Here is a 19,490-nt window from a genome sequence, read left to right as displayed (position 1 = left end):
GCAAAGCAGTTTTACAGAATTTGAACGACTTAAAGCATGAGCTAATTTGATCCCTAATCTATCCCCAATGAGCAAGCCTGTGGCGACGGTGGCAAGGAAAAACTCCCTCAGACGACCTGAGGAAGAAACCTCGAGAGGAACCAGACTCAAAAGGGAACCCATCCTCATTTGGGCAGCAACAGACAACATGACTATAACATTAACAGTTTTAACATGAAGTCAGTTTCGTTGATGTTATAAACTCTTCATTGATGGAAACTTGAGTGCGAAACTGTTCATGACATCTGCAGTCCTAAAGTTAGCAAGTCAACTGTAGTCCTCAGCCATAAAAGCATTACTGTAAGAGTCCAGAGCGTCCTCCAGGTGTGGCTTTTAACTGTCCACATGGGGCCGTCCTTTACAGGAGCGATGCGATGAGACTCCAACCAGACACAGGGCACCAGGATGGATCAGGCAGGTCTGAGGAGCAGAAGAGGTCAGCATCTCGATCCCAGGACTGACATGTAACTCAGAGGGACAGATTTGGAGGGAGAGAGAGAAAACACAGGTTGTTAGGTATGCCCAATGTCACCTGAATAAGTAGGAACAGTATACATATTGCACTGAGTGCAAGCAGGGACTCCGGCAACTAACTATGACAGCATAACTAAAAGGGGAGAGTCAGAAGGTAACACAGGCATGAGGGAGCCCCGGGGCACAAAGCAGCAGCCACTACTCCATCAACAAACTCGAGTGAGCAAGCGAGTGGGGACTGACAGCAGCCATACATCCCAGTTTACCAAAACACTCTGTCTGAGAACCCTCCAGATCTACACCTTTACCTCATAAACACCATTAACAAAAGGCTTGACTAAACAGATATGTTTTCAGCTGAGACTTAAACACTGAGACTGTGTCTGATTCCCGAACATTACTTGGAAGGCTGTTCCATAACTGTGGGGCTTTGTAAGAAAAGGCTCCGCCCCCTGATGTAGCCTTCACTATATGAGGTACCAGCAGATAGCCTGCACCTTTTGATCTAAGTAGGCGTGGCGGGTCATAGAGGACCAGAAGTTCACTCAGGTGCTGTGGTGCGAGACCATTCAGTGCTTTAAAGGTCAATGGTAGTATTTTATAATCAATACGAAATTTGATTGTGAGCCAGTGCAGTGTGGATAAGACAGGGGTGATGGGGTCATATTTTCAAGTTCTAGTAAGGACTCTTGCTGCTGCATTTTGAACTAACTGGAGCTTGTTTATGCACTTATTGGAACATCCAGACAGTAAGGCATTACAATAATCCAACCTGGAGGTAACGAAAGCATGAACTAGTTTTTCCGTGTCATGTAGTGACATTAAATTTCTTATCTTAGCAATATTTCTGAGATGAAAGAAAGCTATCCAGGTGATAAAGCTAGACGGCCTTTCGATTTTATAAAATTAGTGAAATTTAGCTCCGTCTGAAATGTGGTCATTGTGATACATGTTTATTTCGGTAATATCTCACAAAATATCAGGCCATTCTGTGGCTGGGAAGTTATTTAATTTGAGGGGATTAAAGCAAATAATGTGTATGAAATCGCTCGCTTCGTGCAGTCAAGCAGACAGAGGATGTCCGTGTGTGTGTGCGCATGCGCAGGTTTACCTTTGACATCATTCTGTCGCGAAACGAACAGCTGATCACACCGAGGTGCTCGCTGAGCGCCGATATTTATTAGTTTGGTCCTGCGTTTCCTTTCCTTCATATGTAACATAACGTCTTTTCTTCTCGCTTTCTTTCCGTTACTGTAGTTGGTCTTTCACGTTTCATTCGCACACTCACGTCCTCCATTTTTCTCTCCTGTTTCAAATTTGTATCCCACAATGCCTTGCGCAAACAGGGAAAGCACGCCATGTCATGCATGACATAGTATTTTGAATTGGGTCATGGTGAAGCAGGAAAAAATAGCGGAGAATTTAGGGCCATGTGGCCTTAAATTCATTAATTGTTCTATTTTTTTTAAAAAAAACTAATAAAATTGGAAGTCTGTGATTTGGATTGTCATCTTTTTCACTTTCTACTGACAAAATGGAACTGAATGAAAACGTTTTCTTTCTAAAATATGATTTTTTTTTAAAACCACTTGTTTATCACATAATGTCTTATTCTGCAGCAGAGAAAATGGTCAAAATACAGAAGAACCTATGAGTAGAGTGGGGTGTACAAACTTTTGACTAGTACGGTGTATATACTACAAATCACTGATACTGTATGAATCACTTAAGGATTTAATTTGCACTTTAAAAATCTACCTTTTCCCTTTGTTCATTACACATCTTGTATTCACCGTCTACGCGCTACTGTCTTTGTCTGTTTTGTTTTGTTATAATGTACAGCCTTTGTGTTGGAATAATAATAATAATAATAAAAGAAAATGAGTTGGACATGAGGGCGGCACGGTGGTGTAGTGGTTAGCGCTGTCGCCTCACAGCAAGAAGGTCCTGGGTTCGAGCCCCGGGGCCGGCGAGGGCCTTTCTGTGTGGAGTTTGCATGTTCGCCCCGTGTCCGCGTGGGTTTCCTCCTGGTGCTCCGGTTTCCCCCACAGTCCAAAGACATGCAGGTTAGGTTAACTGGTGACTCTAAATTGACCGTGAGTGTGAATGGTTGTCTGTGTCTATGTGTCAGCCCTGTGATGACCTGGCGACTTGTCCAGGGTGTACCCCGCCTTTCGCCCGTAGTCAGCTGGGATAGGCTCCAGCTTGCCCGCGACCCTGTAGAAGGATAAAGCGGCTAGAGATAATGAGATGAGATGAGTTGGACATGATAAGGGTGACAGTATCACGTTGTGGATGAAAAAAAAAAACGTGAGTGAGTTTGGCACTGTCGTAAAATTCCCCTGAAATATTTTATGACATTTGTGATGGTTAATGTGAACCATACAAAAGAAAAATATGATGAATGTCCTGACTGAATGAAATGAAGATTCACCACAGATAGTTATTTTATTGAGGTATTTGATCGCCATTTCTCTGATTTCCATGAATTCAAAGTAATAATCTATAATTAGATATTACGATGTGGTTATTTTTACACACGCACCTGTTGTACTCTGCTTCCCTGGAATTTCATAAACAAAAACACAAGGGATTTAACTGGTTTTGTTGGAACTTTATTGATGTAACTCCTGAGTAATTACTCTAAAAATTGTAATTTTCAACAAATATTCAACTCATCTCGTCAGACAGGCTGATGGGGATTTGACTTGTCTGGACCAAACATTCGGTTGTCCCGGACAGTCGGACTACTGTTAATGCTGAGTCCTCAGGATGGCTATGGAGTTCCTGTCAGAGCCAAAAAAAATTTAAAAATGCACCCAAATCATCACTCAGTACCAACAATCACTAACAAACTGATCAATGCAAAATAAAAAAGCCTCAGTGAGACTGGATCTCATACCGGCCACTGTTGTTGTGTGTGTTTGAAATCCAATCAATCCTCAGCGATTTTTCTGAAATTGCATATGACCCCTGTGTAGCTGCATCCATAGCAGGTGGCACCACCTGGTGAACAATTCTTGTTGCTATGTCTTTAGAGTCTTCTGGGTGAGTTTCAGTGAAAATGTCCCAGAAGTTTACGAAGAGTAGTGTTTAATGTGACGAGTCACTCAAAAATTTCAGATGCCCATAAAATCATAAATATGACCTGGGGCGCCACCATCTTGACAAGTTTTATATATACCGACCAGGGGAACATTCCATATGAGTTTTATCAAAATCTGATCACTCCTCTAGGAGGAGTAGAGATTTTTGTGAAATTGCACATGACCCCTTTGTAGCCTCATCCATGGTAGGTGGCGCCACCTGGTGAACAATTGTTGTTGGAATATGTCTTTAGAGTCTTATGGGTGAGTTTCAGTGAAAACGTCCCAGTAGTTTACGAAGAGTAGCGTTTAATGTGACGAGTCACTCAAAAATTTCAGACGCCCATAAAATCATAAAACTATCTTGACAACTTTTATGCACACCCAACTGGGGAACATTGTATGTGAGATTGATTGAAATCTGATCAATCCTGGAGGAGGAGGAGTGATTTTTGTAAATTGTGGACGGACGACAGACAGACGACGCATGATCGCATAAGCTCATCCAGCCTGGCCTACAGCCAGATGAGCTAAAAACTAGAAGAGCACTCGGTGTAGGGTCCATACCTCTGCCAAACCACGTATTCAAATTTGCATCAAAATCTAATCAATTGTTCCTTGGCCCATGGTTCACCTTACCTCCAAATTTCATTAAAATCTGCTCACTACTTTGAGTTACATCAGGAACAGACAAACAAACGGAGGCGTAAACATAACCTCCGCCAACTAAAATCAGTCAGGCAGTGAGACAGGTGATCAGCTTTTCTACAGACGTATGCAGTGTTTCAATAACCGGCTTACACTCAAAGAATTGTCTCATCTCATTCTCATCTCATTATCTCTAGCCGCTTTATCCTTCTACAGGGTCGCAGGCAAGCTGGAGCCTATCCCAGCTGACTACGGGCGAAAGGCGGGGTACACCCTGGACAAGTCGCCAGGTCATCACAGGGCTGACACATAGACACAGACAACCATTCACACTCCCATTCACACCTACGGTCAATTTAGAGTCACCAGTTAACCTAACCTGCATGTCTTTGGACTGTGGAGGAAACCGGAGCACCCGGAGGAAACCCACACGGACACGGGGAGAACATGCAAACTCCACACAGAAAGGCCCTCGCCGGCCCCGGGGCTCGAACCCAGGACCTTCTTGCTGTGAGGCGACAGCGCTAACCACTACACCACCGTGCCGCCCTCAAAGAATTGTGAAGCAACAAAAGCAAAAACAAAGACGAGGACTGCTGACAGGTCTGATGGTAAAATGAGGCTAAACTGACCTGAATGATGTCACATCAATCGATAAAAATGACCTCGAATGTTAGAAAGGGTGCAGTTGTGATAGCTTTGCTGCTTTCTCATCTCACAAACAGAATCGAGTCTTGATCTGTCTGTCAGTTACATTCTGACTGGAAATACAAATTAATTATCGATATTTTTTATCGTTAGTGTCTTCGGTCTCGCTATTGTGAAATCTGTCGGGCAGTTGTTTATGTGTCTTGATTTACAACATAGAAGGTTTTTGAGTCACTGACAAGACAATGATTGGCTGCGAGAGAGAGAGCGCAAGAGAGCGCAAGAGAGATTTCAGTCTAACAGGATAATAAAAGTGTCAGCAACAAAAGAAGTGCGAGCAGTGATTCAGAGCTGCCCAAAATTGACTGGTGGAAAATGTAGACGTGTGCCGTGTCTCTGAGTGCAGACGGATCCAGAAAAACAGAGGCCCGTCTCATTAATCACCTGGAGATCAGGCGCAATCGTAAACCACGTTTGGCAAAGGCTGTATAGGACATAAACACTGCTACTTATTAGTGATTATTTGTAGCCTGCTGCTGAGAGAGAGAGAGAGAGAGAGAGAGAGATGATGGAACCCGATGAGTCCATTATAATGCTCCAAGCAGCCAAGAAAACAAAAACTGTCATATTCTCTAGGTGGGATGGGCATCATTTCTCTCTCTCCTGTCACTAGCCAATCACAGGCATCTGTGAGCTCATGTATGTGTAAGAGGGCAGATAACGCTTTCCTCCGATTGTATTACGCCGTCCTGCCCATCATGGTGTTAGAGTTAATGTTATCATCAAGTCCAACACTGGCTAAAGGATTTCCACTTGGATAGGGTGGGATTTCCTGTCGAACAAGACTGGAATTTTCTGTCGTAAGGCACGAACATTATCTGGCGACAATCCTTATGTTAAAATAATAATAAATAAATAAATAAATAAATAAAATGTATAGTACACCAGACTTGTAGTACTCGAGTCCGACTCGTGCCCTAATTTTAAGGGCTCATGATTGACTTGGACTTGAGCACTGATGACTCGGACTTGGACTCGGACTCATGCATTAACTCCAATCGGACTCATAAATTGGAGATGAGGACTCGGATTTTTTCTTTATTTTTTATAACATGCCATAATAATTTGGCATAAGATACAGTGGGGCAAAAAAGTATTTAGTCAGCCACCAATCGTGCAAGTTCTCCCACTTAAAAAGATGAGAGAGGCCTGTAATTTTCATCATAGGTATACCTCAACTATGAGAGACAGAATGGGGGGAAAGAATCCAGGAAATCACACTGTAGGATTTTTAATGAATTAATTGATAAATTCCTCTGTAAAATAAGTATTTGGTCACCTACAAACAAGCAAGATTTCTGGCTCTCACAGACCTGTAACTTCTTCTTTAAGAGGCTCCTCTGTCCTCCACTCGTTACCTGTATTAATGGCACCTGTTTGAACTCGTTATCAGTATAAAAGACACCTGTCCACAACCTCAAACAGTCACACTCCAAACTCCACTATGGCCAAGACCAAAGAGCCGTCGAAGGACACCAGAAACAAAATTGTAGACCTGCACCAGGCTGGGAAGACTGAATCTGCAATAGGTAAGCAGCTTGGTGTGAAGAAATCAACTGTGGGAGCAATTATTAGAAAATGGAAGACATACAAGACCACTGATAATCTCCCTCGATCTGGGGCTCCACGCAAGATCTCACCCCGTGGGGTCAAAATGATCACAAGAACGGTGAGCAAAAATCCCAGAACCACACGGGGGGACCTAGTGAATGACCTGCAGAGAGCTGGGACCAAAGTAACAAAGGCTACCATCAGTAACACACTACGCTGCCAGGGACTCAAATCCTGCAGTGCCCCCTGCTTAAGCTAGTACATGTCCAGGCCCATCTGAAATTTGCTAGAGAGCATTTGGATGATCCAGAAGAGGATTAGGAGAATGTCATATGGTCAGATGAAACCAAAATAGAACTTTTTGGTAAAAACTCAACTTGTCGTGTTTGGAGGAGAAAGAATGCTGAGTTGCATCCAAAGAACACCATACCTACTGTGAAGCATGAGGGCGGAAACATCATGCTTTGGGGCTGTTTTTCTGCAAAGGGACCAGGACGACTGATCCGTGTAAAGGAAAGAATGAATGGGGCCATGTATCGTGAGATTTTGAATGAAAACCTCCTTCCATCAGCAAGGGCATTGAAGATGAAACGTGGCTGGGTCTTTCAGCATGACAACGATCCCAAACACACCGCCCGGGCAACGAAGGAGTGGCTTCGTAAGAAGCATTTCAAGGTCCTGGAGTGGCCTAGCCAGTCTCCAGATCTCAACCCCATAGAAAATCTTTGGAGGGAGTTGAAAGTCCGTGTTGCCCAGCGACAGCCCCAAAACATTACTGCTCTAGAGGAGATCTGCATGGAGGAATGGGCCAAAATACCAGTAACAGTGTGTGAAAACCTTGTGAAGACTTACAGAAAACGTTTGACCTCTGTCATTGCCAACAAAGGGTATATAACAAAGTATCGAGATTAACTTTTGTTATTGACCAAATACTTATTTTCCACCATAATTTGCAAATAAATTCTTTAAAAATCAGACAATGTGATTTTCTGGATTTTTTTTCTCATTTTGTCTCTCATAGTTGAGGTATACCTATGATGAAAACTACAGGCCTCTCTCATCTTTTTAAGTGGGAGAACTTGCACAATTGGTGACTGACTAAATACTTTTTTGCCCCACTGTATTTATATCTACATTAATTTTTATACTAATTCTGTGCAAGAGAATGCACATTCACCTGTTCAGACGTCATGTTTAGGAACAAACTAATGTTAATGGCACTAAAATGCCTGGAGTGACGCCCCTAGGACTGTCTGCTTTGCTTATACAGACTTCTCGTGCAATGGAAAAAAATTCACTGCTGTGTGTTCCATATGTAGAAGAACTATCGAGGAGACGACGGGGACAACCTCGAACTTCAATCATCATTTGGTAAGACTCCACCCAGAGAAGAAGTGACACGCTATGTTCATTGCTCTGTTGATAGTGGGCAGGGCTTGCTTGCTGAGTGATGAAGTAGCTAGTGTTAACCCTCTCTCATGTTATTTGCCCTGTTGATAGTGGGCAGGGCTTGCTGAGTGATGAACAAGCTTTTTATCTGTAGCCTGTTAACTAAAATGGGGCAGTCGAGCAGGAACGTTAGTCCAACACAGTAGCAGAGACGCTTTCACATAAAGGCAGCAACAGACACCGTCAAATGGTGCAATTGGAGTCTTGTTCTCAGACTCGACTCGAAATTTTCTTTAATGACTGAGGCCAAGTTTACATTAGACCGTATCTGTCTCGTTTTCTTCGCGGATGCACTGTCCGTTCACATTAAAACGCCGGGAAATGCCGGGAAACGGGAATCCGCCAGGGCCCACGTATTCAACCCAGTTCGTGTCTGGTCCGGTGCTGTGTAAACATTGAGGATACGCGGATACGCTGTGCTGAGCTCTAGCTGACGTCGTCATTGGACAACGTCACTGTGATATCCACCTTCCTGATTCGCTGGCGTTGGGACCTCACACACAGCGGCTCAGTCCCGAATCACTGCTCGTGCGCTTCACTCGCGCGCTCTGTGAGCTGCGCAGGGCCGGAGTGCGCACCCTCTAGAGGGCACTCGCTGTTCAGGGCGGAGTGATTTGGAGCGCAGGAGGAAGCGCTGAGCCGCACTGAGGTTTATTTACACATTTCAACCTCCTTCAGGCGCTTAAACTCAGTGAGAACATGAACATCACAGCCAGGTGTGTTTATTTGCTGGAGAAGGTGTTCGCTTGCCATCCTTCCACTTGCAAGTGGTGAGTGACTTGCGCATGCCCGATATGCACTGGGATCATGTGACATGCCGTCTAATTAGTCATGTGATTAGCGTATCCGTGTATTGGCGTTGCTGTGTGCACGCGAATCGTGTATTGGCGTTGCTGTGTGCACGCGAATCGTTTTAAAAACGTTAATCTGATGATCCGCTGATTCGAAATAATGTAAACAGGGCCTGAGACTTGAACACTGGGGACTTGAGACTGGACTCGGACCCGAGGTTTAGTGACTCGACCACAACACTGTAGTACACATATGACAGTTTTGTTTAATAATTAATAATAAATTAACACAATTTGGAATTCATCTATTGGAAAAAAAAATTGGTGAGAAAAATAGCCAAATACAACAAAGTAGAAAGACAATTTTGTTGTTACTTTTATATTTCTTAATTGTTGTTCTCATTGTCAGTGTTTTTTTTGATAGAACATCATCTAAATATTAAAAAAAACCTTGCACTTAGAGGTACAATTTTTTCAATCAAGTGCGAAAGAAGAAACGTCAGAAATGTTTTGATCGACAAAACCATCTTCATCAGGTCTAATGCCGGGATCAGACTACACAAATTCAGACTGATTTTGACACGATTGTGTTGTGATTGACAAATTCCCAGCATCAGGCGCAAAAACGAATATCTGGAACGAAAAACAGGCCATGCAATGTGACATAATCGAAGAACAGCGATGTGGTGTCCAGGACGCTTGACGAAACCCCAACACAAAGTCTCGTATGTCAGATTTTTTTTATTTTCTCACCACAGATCATACGATGTGTTCCTTGACAGCCACGATGGACAATTTCTTGACCCTCCTCCCTGACGACATGCAAGGACATAAACGATGATTGGTCGTGATCAAACTTGTAGTGTTGCCAGTCTGCTGACCAAGACACGGCAAGAATGAAGACAATTCCAGAAGTATCCATCAATATCATGCGAAAAGCTTAACCTCAGTTCCTCGACAGTCCTGCGAATTTGTTTTCTGTATTAAGACCAAAGGGGAACCGTCAGGGCCTTCTAAGCCTTCAGAGGAGGCCCAAACATATCAGCATTTCAAATGTAATATTTATGTAATGTTTCTTTTTTTTCATCATTTCATTATAATTATTCTCTTCTAATTCTAATTCGGTCTCATTTTCTATCAAATTTGCTTCAGAAATGAAAGGGTTACTGTCCTTAAACATTAGTTATTCAGTAAGATTGTTTTGTTTGTTGTTTATAGGCTGAGAAGAGTTTAGAGCTGCTCACTCATTGGTTAGGACTCCATTGCTGGGACAGAAGGCCACGGCAGTGTATGTTTATGTAGGAAGTGACAGATGAATTAACCAATCAGATTTTGATTTATCGTGGGAGGGACCAAAAATTTATCACCCAAGACCTTCTCGAAGGCCAACGCTAGCTTAACCACGAGTCGGTGCCGTCAGCACAGCAGTGAAGTCACCTTCCAGCCAGTGTAGCGTTAATCAGTAGTGTTAGCGAATACTAATTAATAAAGCAGTCAAGCCAGTGCTATCTATTGAGAGCAAGTAGTACAGGCTAACGACCGAGAAACTAAGATTTCCGTCTCCAGACTCTTCTTCCACGCTGCACGCTCGCTACAGTATTTTTCACTTCTACTTAAGTATTCATTTCCCTCTGTAGTTTACTGAGTTACTTTTAAAATCAACATCGACAGCTACACACAACGGAGCGACCTGGCAGCCTGCCGCTAATCCCTTACAAAATCCTTTGCCCTGTTGCTTTTTTGGTGTCTGGCTGAGCTCAAGTCCCAGATCTAATACTAACACTTCGCCACTGATTAAGACCTCTGTACCAGGTAACAGTTTCAAGTAATATTGCTTTAAATCTTTACCTCGTGGATTGGTTAAGATTTTTATACCTAGTGAAGATGGACATGACACTTATAATAATAACTCTAGAAAAGTCCAGGATTTTAAAGGAGGTAAATCAGTTTTGACCACCAATACTAAGTGGACGTCCGAATACGGCGACAGGATGTTATTTAAACACAGGAAGTAGGGCCAAACAAGTGGAAGAATGTACTAGTGTGTCCCAGTGATGATATAAGAACCTAATGAGATACATCATCCCAGTGACGATATAAAGCTGGCAGGCATGGAGCCGTGAACCGCACACAGGTTTTCTCAATAAAGTAAGTTCAGCTCTCTTAAAGCCCCAATCTGAGTGTGGATAAGTTTCTTCACATACATATCTGTAATAAGCCCCTCTTCCTGAGTCGTATCTTTGTTTCGGTGATTGACAGGTCATGTGTCTGAGCACTTTATGAAGAATTGTCTGTGGCCTTGTTTTTATTCTTTATATTGTCTCTCAGGCATGCACCTGTTTAATTGTAATTGCTCGGAATTACAGTGTGTGTGTGTGTGTGTGTGTGTGTGTGTGTGTGTGTGGGACAGCAGCTGGTCGCGGTGCCTGACATGTTTACAGATGCATCTGTTAACTGAAAGCAACAGGAATTAGAAGCTTGGAGAATTTCCAGTCGCAGTGCAGCATGTGTGTGTGTGTGTGTGTGTGTGTGTGTGTGTGTGAGACTTAAACCACAGTCTCACCGGGTATTCTCATTGCTTCTTCGCCCAATGCAGATGAAATAAACATGACCCAGAACTGTCATGTACTTGTGATAGATGAGAGATGCACTGTCTGTAGCTATATTTAAAAAATAATATCATAAAAATGATAATGTGTGCAAACGACAAAGTGAAATGTGACCGTGCCTCGCTACACTGGTTTTCAATTTCTCATTTTTTTTGCTTATATAGTAGCATAGTATATATACACACACACACACACACACACACACACACACACACACACACACACACACACTCGTGTGTACACCACTGACAGGTCATTACATTCCCAGGTTTCGTTATCATCACTGCACTCATTCATAGCATAAATCAGGTGCTAATTTTATCAGCACATAGCAGGAGACGATTAAGAAGTGTCAAAAACAAGCAGCTATTTTCACCTGACTTCAGTCTACGAACAGCATGTGTCCTCTCCAGCTATACACTCATCGGCCACTTTAACAGGAACTTGTTCTTGATTTTAAGATTCCTGTTCTTCACAGGAGTGGAACCCAGTGTGGTGTTCTGCTGGTGCCGAGATGCTTTTCTACTCACCACTGTTGTAAAGAGTGATTATACAAGTTACTATATCCTTCCTGATAGCTCGAACTGCTCAATCTGTCCATTTTCTGATCTCTGACCCTCTCTTATCAACAAGGTGTTTGTTTCCACCCACAGAACTGTCGCTCATTCACTCGATGCTTGTTTTTTGTTTTTCGCACCATTCTGTGTAAACTCGAGAGACTGTTTATCGAGCGCGAAACCCCAGGAGGAGATCAGCAGTTTCTGAAATACTCAAACCAAAAATACTCATCTGGCTCAAACCAACACCCATGCCACAGTGAAAGGAAGAAAGTCACACTTCACTGTGAGATCACAACTTTCCCCGTTCTGATGTTTGAACATTGTGAACATTAACTGAAGCTCTTGATTTGTATCTGCGTGAGTTGACGCTGTCAAGGGATTGGCTGATTAGAGAGCTCCATCAAACAGCAGGTAGATGGGTATTCCTAATAAAGTGCTATTTTCTATTTCCTGGGTACCGCATGAAAAATGGCATCATGGAAACATTTCTTGTAATTTGTGAATCTTGAGTTCCTGCTTGATCCTGGTCAGGATCATGGTGAACCCGGAGCCTAATCCTGGGAAAAATGGGCATGGAGTGGGAATACATACTCACACCTGGAGTAAATTTGTGTCCCCAGTCCACCTCCTAGTATGTTATTGGGAGCACAGAGGACACTGGAGATCCTAGAGGACACGCAGAGCTACAGGGGGAACAAGTGAAATCCCACACAGACAGGAATCTGAGGAGAGCTTCGAACCAAGACTGAGTATTCAGGCCATTGTGAGCTGAAGAAGGGGGTAATATTAGAAGAAGGAAAAACCTCAGCGTTTCCAATATTAAATTCTCTGATTTGTGAGAAAAAAACCTCATAAGTAATAGTTATTTCATGAAATCGAGTCGTACGTGAGCTGATCGCCGATGAGGCGCGTAGCATCGAGTTGCCTATAATCCATGTACGACAAGATACAATGGAGTGGAATAACTGTTTTATTCTATCTACATTCACTGGATTTTGAGAAACTGAGCATTTTTATTTTTATCATTTTGCAAATTTGATCAATAAAATCTTTATACAAAACGTCCAGTAAAATAATTCCCACTTAGAATGTAAACAAACCAGTGAAATAACAGGAGCAAATTGTGAAAAACGCTATAATAATAATAATTTTAGAAATTTTTTTTAAAAAGATACGTTCTTACCATCAAATACTTTCATTTCATATTTTGTTGCTTTTTTTTGTATTTTTTGGGGTTTTGTTTTTGAGTCGAGTTTTTATTTCATCCTCAGTTGGTTCAGCAACACGCTCCGACATTTTGTTTTTCTGTACTCACGGTATATGAGCTGATAGCCTAGTAGTAGAGTACCCAATCAGAGAGCGCGATTGCTCATATCCAGTGAATGTGGATAGAATAATTTCTGAGATAACAATCTTGCTTCAAAGATACAAGAAACATGCTTCCTGGCTGCAGTGCATTCTGGGAAATGTAGTTGAAAATCTCTTGGTGCTTTATTCTTTTCTATCGCACGATCGAGGAGGAAAGACTGTATTTCCTATAACTCTTAGCTCAGCTATGGTGTGGTGATGTTGATGCAACCTTGCAAAATGAAGCAAAGCAAAAAAAAAAAAAAACACTAATTTTCCGAGTTTTTTTTTTTCTCGTAAATTTGTGACTTTATAATCTCAGAGAATATCTGAGTTGTTGGGGTTTTTTTCTTTCTTTCTTGGAATAATACCCAGGGCTTTGAACCAGAATTTTTTTCCTATTGGTTCGTTCCGAACAGAAACGGAATTTTAACGTTTCCGGTTTTGGGTTCCACCATTAAATAGACGTTCCCGAACCGGTTAGAACAAAAAAATTTTGTTCCCGGAACGGTTAATTACGTTCCCTGTCAGCTGTTTAACAAATGGCTATAAAGTTATGTCTCTGTCTCATCCAACTTAAGCCAAATGTAGGCTAATTCTATTACAACCTTCATTAAATAAGACAAGAAATAATTCAAAACAATTATTTCAAATGTTGGCGATTTGGATTCTCAGTATGTCTTCCCATCTATACAAACAGAAAAAGTGCCAAAAATGAAAGAGAATTCGTTTAGTGTGTTACCAAAGGCTAGTCAGGCCCTATGCATTGATAGGCTAACAGAGGTTAACGTCATTTAATGTTCGCGAGCCTCTCATTAACGTGGACAAATATATTGATATCGTGTTTGAAATTGACGTTTTTGAATAACGATAGACTGCAATATTTACCTCTTATTTAAGATGTGGAGACGTGATAGTAGTCCACCCTCCCGCTCTCTCCATTCAGTCAGCGAACGTCACACAGGAAGTGAACCCCAGCGGGTCATAGAAACTTGCGCAGGAGAAGAATGGCTTTTTTATTTGTAGGCTACGGAAACTTTGAGGAACGAAATAAAAACCAGTATTAACCGGTTACCATTATTTTTAATAAGCGTTTCTGTTCCGGAACATAAAAAATAATAAAGTTTCTGGTTTCGTTTCTGTTCCATGTGAAATAGAAAAAGTTCCCGGTTTTCGTTTTCGTTCCTTGAACCGGTTCAAAGCCCTGATAATACCACTTCCTCAGCTCCAGATTTCTTTTTCATTTATTGATTTATTTTTTTTATTTTTTTATTTACAGTGGCCCTAATACTCCAATGTACAAACCAGGGACCGAACCTGCAGTGAAAAAAATTGATGTGCAAAAATGTTCCATTCAACCAGTTTTTAAATAATAATCATTCTGCCAAAAAATAAATACATTTAAAAATAGGGTTTTCCACGCATTTTCTTCCTAATTTGTTCTTGGTCAGCTTGCACCAGAGGTAGACAAAGTACTCAACTTCATTACTTAAATCAAAGTACAGATCCTGCTGGTCAAATATGACTCCGATACAAGCGAAAGTTGTCCAGTCTAATTTTTACTTAAGTTAAAGTACTGAAGTACTTGCTTTTTAAAATACTTAAGTATTAAAAATACATTTTCTGTCAACACATCATTGTATTATTGCCACAACACTTACGAAACCTAACGCCGTTACCAAAGACAGAAATGTGAATTCACAAAATGAACGCATGCTGTGCCATCATGGTGGTTTAACATTAAGCTAGCTAGTCAGTGAAACTCCACCTGACATGCTAGCAAACTCTTTTCAAACTCGAAATCATATTGGGTAGCGAATGCTACTAGAAAAGAAAGATTTCTACATTGTTTATTTGGCAAGACTGTGCTAAAACATATTTCTGAAGGGACTATAGAGAAGTTAACATTATTCATCTTAGCATAACTCCGTGTAACTAGCAGTGTCCAAGTTAACTAGCCATGTGTTAAAGTTAGCTGTGGACAAGGTGATGGCAACTTGGTGGGCAAATCCATAGAAAGTCATTTGACTAACCAGACTGCATAGCTATTGCAATGTTATCGCTAGCTCTAAAAGCACAGACAACTTTATTGCAAGCTTTCTCTTGGAATAAAACGTTTACATACCTCAATATGCTTCCGCAGGTTGGACGTTGAGTTTTTGTAGGCCATGATGTGGTTCGTTTTCAGCAAACAAAGCAAACATTTAAAACGAAATGAATCTTTAATCCTTGCATAAAGCTGAAACGTGGGTTCTAGCTATAGCCATGGATGTGTGTATTCTCCAGAAGAACCGCCTCTTTCCATTCTGCCATCTCACTGATCGTGTTCAAATAACGCTGCTGAGAAATCACTGAACTTGATTTTATACAGTCTATGGACGTGACGTGACCCTAGTGATTACTGATAGGCTGTCTCAACGTCACCTGCAAAAAAAAACCATCACGTTTTAGAAAAGAAAAGAAAAAAACATTCACTTTCAAAGCTGCTTCATAGTAACGAGGACCTTGACAGAAATGTAGTGGAGTGAAAAGGACTATATATTTGTCTTTCAAATGTAGTGAAGTTAAAGTCATAAGTTTCCAGATAAAATAATACTCAAGTAAAGTACAGATACTCAAAAAGCATACTTAAGTACAGTACTCAAGTAAATGTACTTTGTTACTGTCCACCTCTGGCTCGCACCCACCACACAACTGTCCCCTGTCACACAACAACTACTGAGCGGGGAAGGTAAAGGCTAACATGCTTTCTCCAAGACGCATGAAGCGAACTAACAGCATCGTTTCAACCTGCTGTTCACGCCACGACACAAACACACCAGGAGGAAAGCGCTATCCGTCGTCTTCCTCATGCATGACCTAACAGGTGCTGACAGTTGGCCAGTATTTCTGTGATTGACAGGAGACAGAGAGTATGAAATCCCTCTCTCTCTCTCACACACACACACACACACATACACACACAGAACATGTTCGGTTTTGCTCTCTTGGAACCCCAACCACGGATGACTGTGGCATTTGGGATTCATACTCACAATCTCTCGATGATAGGGTAAATTTTTAGGACAGGTGCCAATAATTCCAGACTGGACATTTTGTCTTAGAATAGAAAAAGATTTATCCTGGGAAAAAAAAATCATGTCAATCCAAAGAAAAAGTGTTTGTCTGAACTCATATACACACCTGCGTTAACCTTAAAGACCCAGTCCGGTGACTCTTGATACATGACAGCAAGGTCAGACACGAGCACCGAGCTTTCACAGTCAGGTGGAAAAATGGACAAAGTAAAGGCCGTTTTGTGTGTGTGTGTGTGTGTGTGTGTGTGTGTGTGTGTGTGTGTGTGTGTCCCCGCATGTGTATGAGCTTACATGACAGCTTCTTTGTGCTTTCCACTCACACTCTTCCTCTTTCTGTCTCGTTGCAGATCAGAATACGAGCTGGACTACGACTGCTACCAGGAGGACCTGTATGACAGGTACTAACAGCCCCATGATCCACTTTTTCACTCTGAGTGGCATGTGTCAGATAGGATGAGAGCTGGAAACCATCTGAGCCCATATGTTTTGTATCTGAGCGCTTACAGACCTCAGGTCTGCCTCTGTACACCTGTAATGTACAGTACTGTGCGACAGGATGTAAAAGTGTAAAATCACTGCGCTCTGTGTATATTACAGCAATGATTCAGTACAGGCAGAAAGGGTTGGTGTCTGTGTAAACAAATGCACAGGCACATGAATTAGAATGCAAGAAAATGCAGCGTGGTAAACGTAGAAAACATTTAACAAGACTTTGCAACAACGTGTAGGGTATTGGTAATAAAAAAATAAAATAGAATAAAATAAAATCAGGCGGCACGGTGGTGTAGTGGTTAGCGCTGTCGTCTCACAGCAAGAAGGTCCGGGTTCGAGCCCCGTGGCCGGCGAGGGCCTTTCTGTGCGGAGTTTGCATGTTCTCCCCGTATCCGCGTGGGTTTCCTCCGGGTGCTCCGGTTTCCCCCACAGTCCAAAGACATGCAGGTTAGGTTAACTGGTGACTCTAAATTGACCGTAGGTGTGAATGTGAGTGTGAATGGTTGTCTATGTGTCAGCCCTGTGATGACCTGGCGACTTGTCCAGGGTGTACCCTGCCTTTCGCCCGTAGTCAGCTGGGATAGGCTCCAGCTTGCCTTCGACCCTGTAGAACAGGATAAAGCGGCTACAGATAACAAGATGAGATGAGATGATGCCTGAATGTAGTTCCAGTCCGGAGCAGTCACACCACAGTTATAATCCCGACTATAATATCGGTTGGTCCTGACACTCAGGGAAATAAAAGCATGCAGCTTTGGAATACTCATGGAAGTTTTTTCCAAGTAGTAGCACATTATTATTATTATTATTATTATTCCGGGTCATACTGTACAACTTGGACTTCAAAACAACCCATGCACACACTCCAGTGGTTGATAAAATACGGATAAGTCACGGGAATATAATTTTTTTTTTAAAAAGGATACAAAATACATCGTGGTTACGGATTTTAATACAGATACATCACGGAAGCTAATAATTTACGGATTGGTCACGGACGCTTCAGTATATTACAGATTGGTTACCGATTTCATACGGATGATGCGTCATGGATGAAAAAATTTAGAAGGCTTGAAGTCCAATTAAATGTTTGGACTGCTGAAGTTCATAATTAAAATCTCTTACCTGCATTTATATGTTTACTTTATTTATTTGCGATTGATATTTCACGGTAAATCACATATCCGTGAATAAAAGATTCGTACTTTGTATTTTTTTTTTCTGTGAATCCGTATTCCGTGACTTCATGATGTACAAAGATGCCTGGGGTCGATGAAAATAGCACGTGCTCAGACAATGTCACATGTAAACAATGACCTGATTGGTCAGATGTTTATCGGATCAGGTCCAGGCCTGGAAAAATTGTTCCAGAAGCAATCTCACCGATACCAGACCTGTTTACTCCTACGATTTGTCCGTAGTTCCTACGATTTTTCAAAACAAAATACGGACTACGAATTCTTGTCCAAAAACTACGATTTATGGCCGAAATGTTGCCAAATGTTTCATCAGGCTTTCGTCTAACCTGGGGAACAGGGGCACTGCGCCCTCTTACTCTCGGTGTGCGCCCCCTTACCGACTCCGTGAAAACATCCCAGCAACACTACGTGACAATGTGTCTGATCATCAAATACGTTATAATTGCTCCAAAAATATTCCAATCATAGTAGATACATCGCCAGACGGTGCAAAAACAATCCAAACTGGCGTTTTCCAGACTGAGGCGCCATGTTGTTTAGTTGTTTACTTGTCGCGGCTGCTCTCGCGAGATTTGACATGGGTTACATACAAGGTCAGCTGACTTGTAGAGCGAGAGTTCTCGAGACTGAATGACCTTTCACCCACCGGCGCGGGAGCTTTTGACAGAAGTAGTTCACGAGTTGTTTTTGTTGACACTTGGGCATTTAAAGATGTCATCCCGCGGCACGAAACGGAAGAAAGCCAAAGACTGTCCGGGGCAGAAGAAGATTACTTCTTTCTTTTTCAATGTTGACAGACAATTTGTTACAATTTCCCTCTCAGATACTCAGAATGTCCCATTGGAGCATTTTTCAAAGGCTTTGCACGGCGGGGGGGACAACCGGCACCATCTCCCTCCCCGCTTCACTCCCTCGCCATGGTGAGCGCCCTCATACTAAATTTTTCTAGAAAAAACCCTGTTCATGACTTACTTTATAATCATATTTATTGTGGGAATCGAACATCGATCGTATAGTCATGGGCGCGGCCATGTTTAATCACGTTTAAGCCACGTTTACCGTACGTTGCATTGTGGGAAGGTTCCATTGTTTCAACTTTGGTTTCTGAGCACACAATCATGGCGGCCGCGAAGCGAAAGGCCGAGTTTGTGAAAATAATTTGTTCCTTTAAAGTTAAATTTTAAAATGTTTTATTGACTTTGTTAAATGTTTAGCATATCCTGACATTGAATGCCATAATTGAGTTGCCATAAATGCATGTTCAGTTATTAACCAATGTCAAACTTTGTTAACTTGAAATTAAACTTTTTTGATGTTGACATTTTTTTTCTTGTTTTGTCAAGTTGCCAGGTATCAATGACTTGTGATTTGTTAGTAAAGAGTGTGAGATCGCCCTGTGATGACCTGGCGACTTGTCCAGGGTGTACCCCGCCTTTCGCCCGTAGTCAGCTGGGATAGGC

The 19,490-nt window shown here is 42.0% G+C and overlaps 1 protein-coding gene across 1 annotated transcript in view; it reads left to right on the top strand.

The window, feature by feature from the left end:
* Window positions 1-19,490, top strand: part of LOC132887360 (RNA-binding Raly-like protein) — a 238,875-nt gene that overhangs the window by 149,025 nt on the left and 70,360 nt on the right. Inside the window, exon 3 of the mRNA XM_060922829.1 lies at window positions 16,687-16,737. Coding sequence (XP_060778812.1) covers window positions 16,687-16,737 — 51 coding nt within the window. The remainder of the gene's footprint in view (window positions 1-16,686; window positions 16,738-19,490) is intronic.

This window comes from Neoarius graeffei, chromosome 6 (genome assembly GCF_027579695.1).
Source record: "Neoarius graeffei isolate fNeoGra1 chromosome 6, fNeoGra1.pri, whole genome shotgun sequence".
Taxonomy (NCBI): Eukaryota; Metazoa; Chordata; class Actinopteri; order Siluriformes; family Ariidae; genus Neoarius; species Neoarius graeffei.
This window is presented reverse-complemented; position numbering and strand designations above follow the sequence as displayed.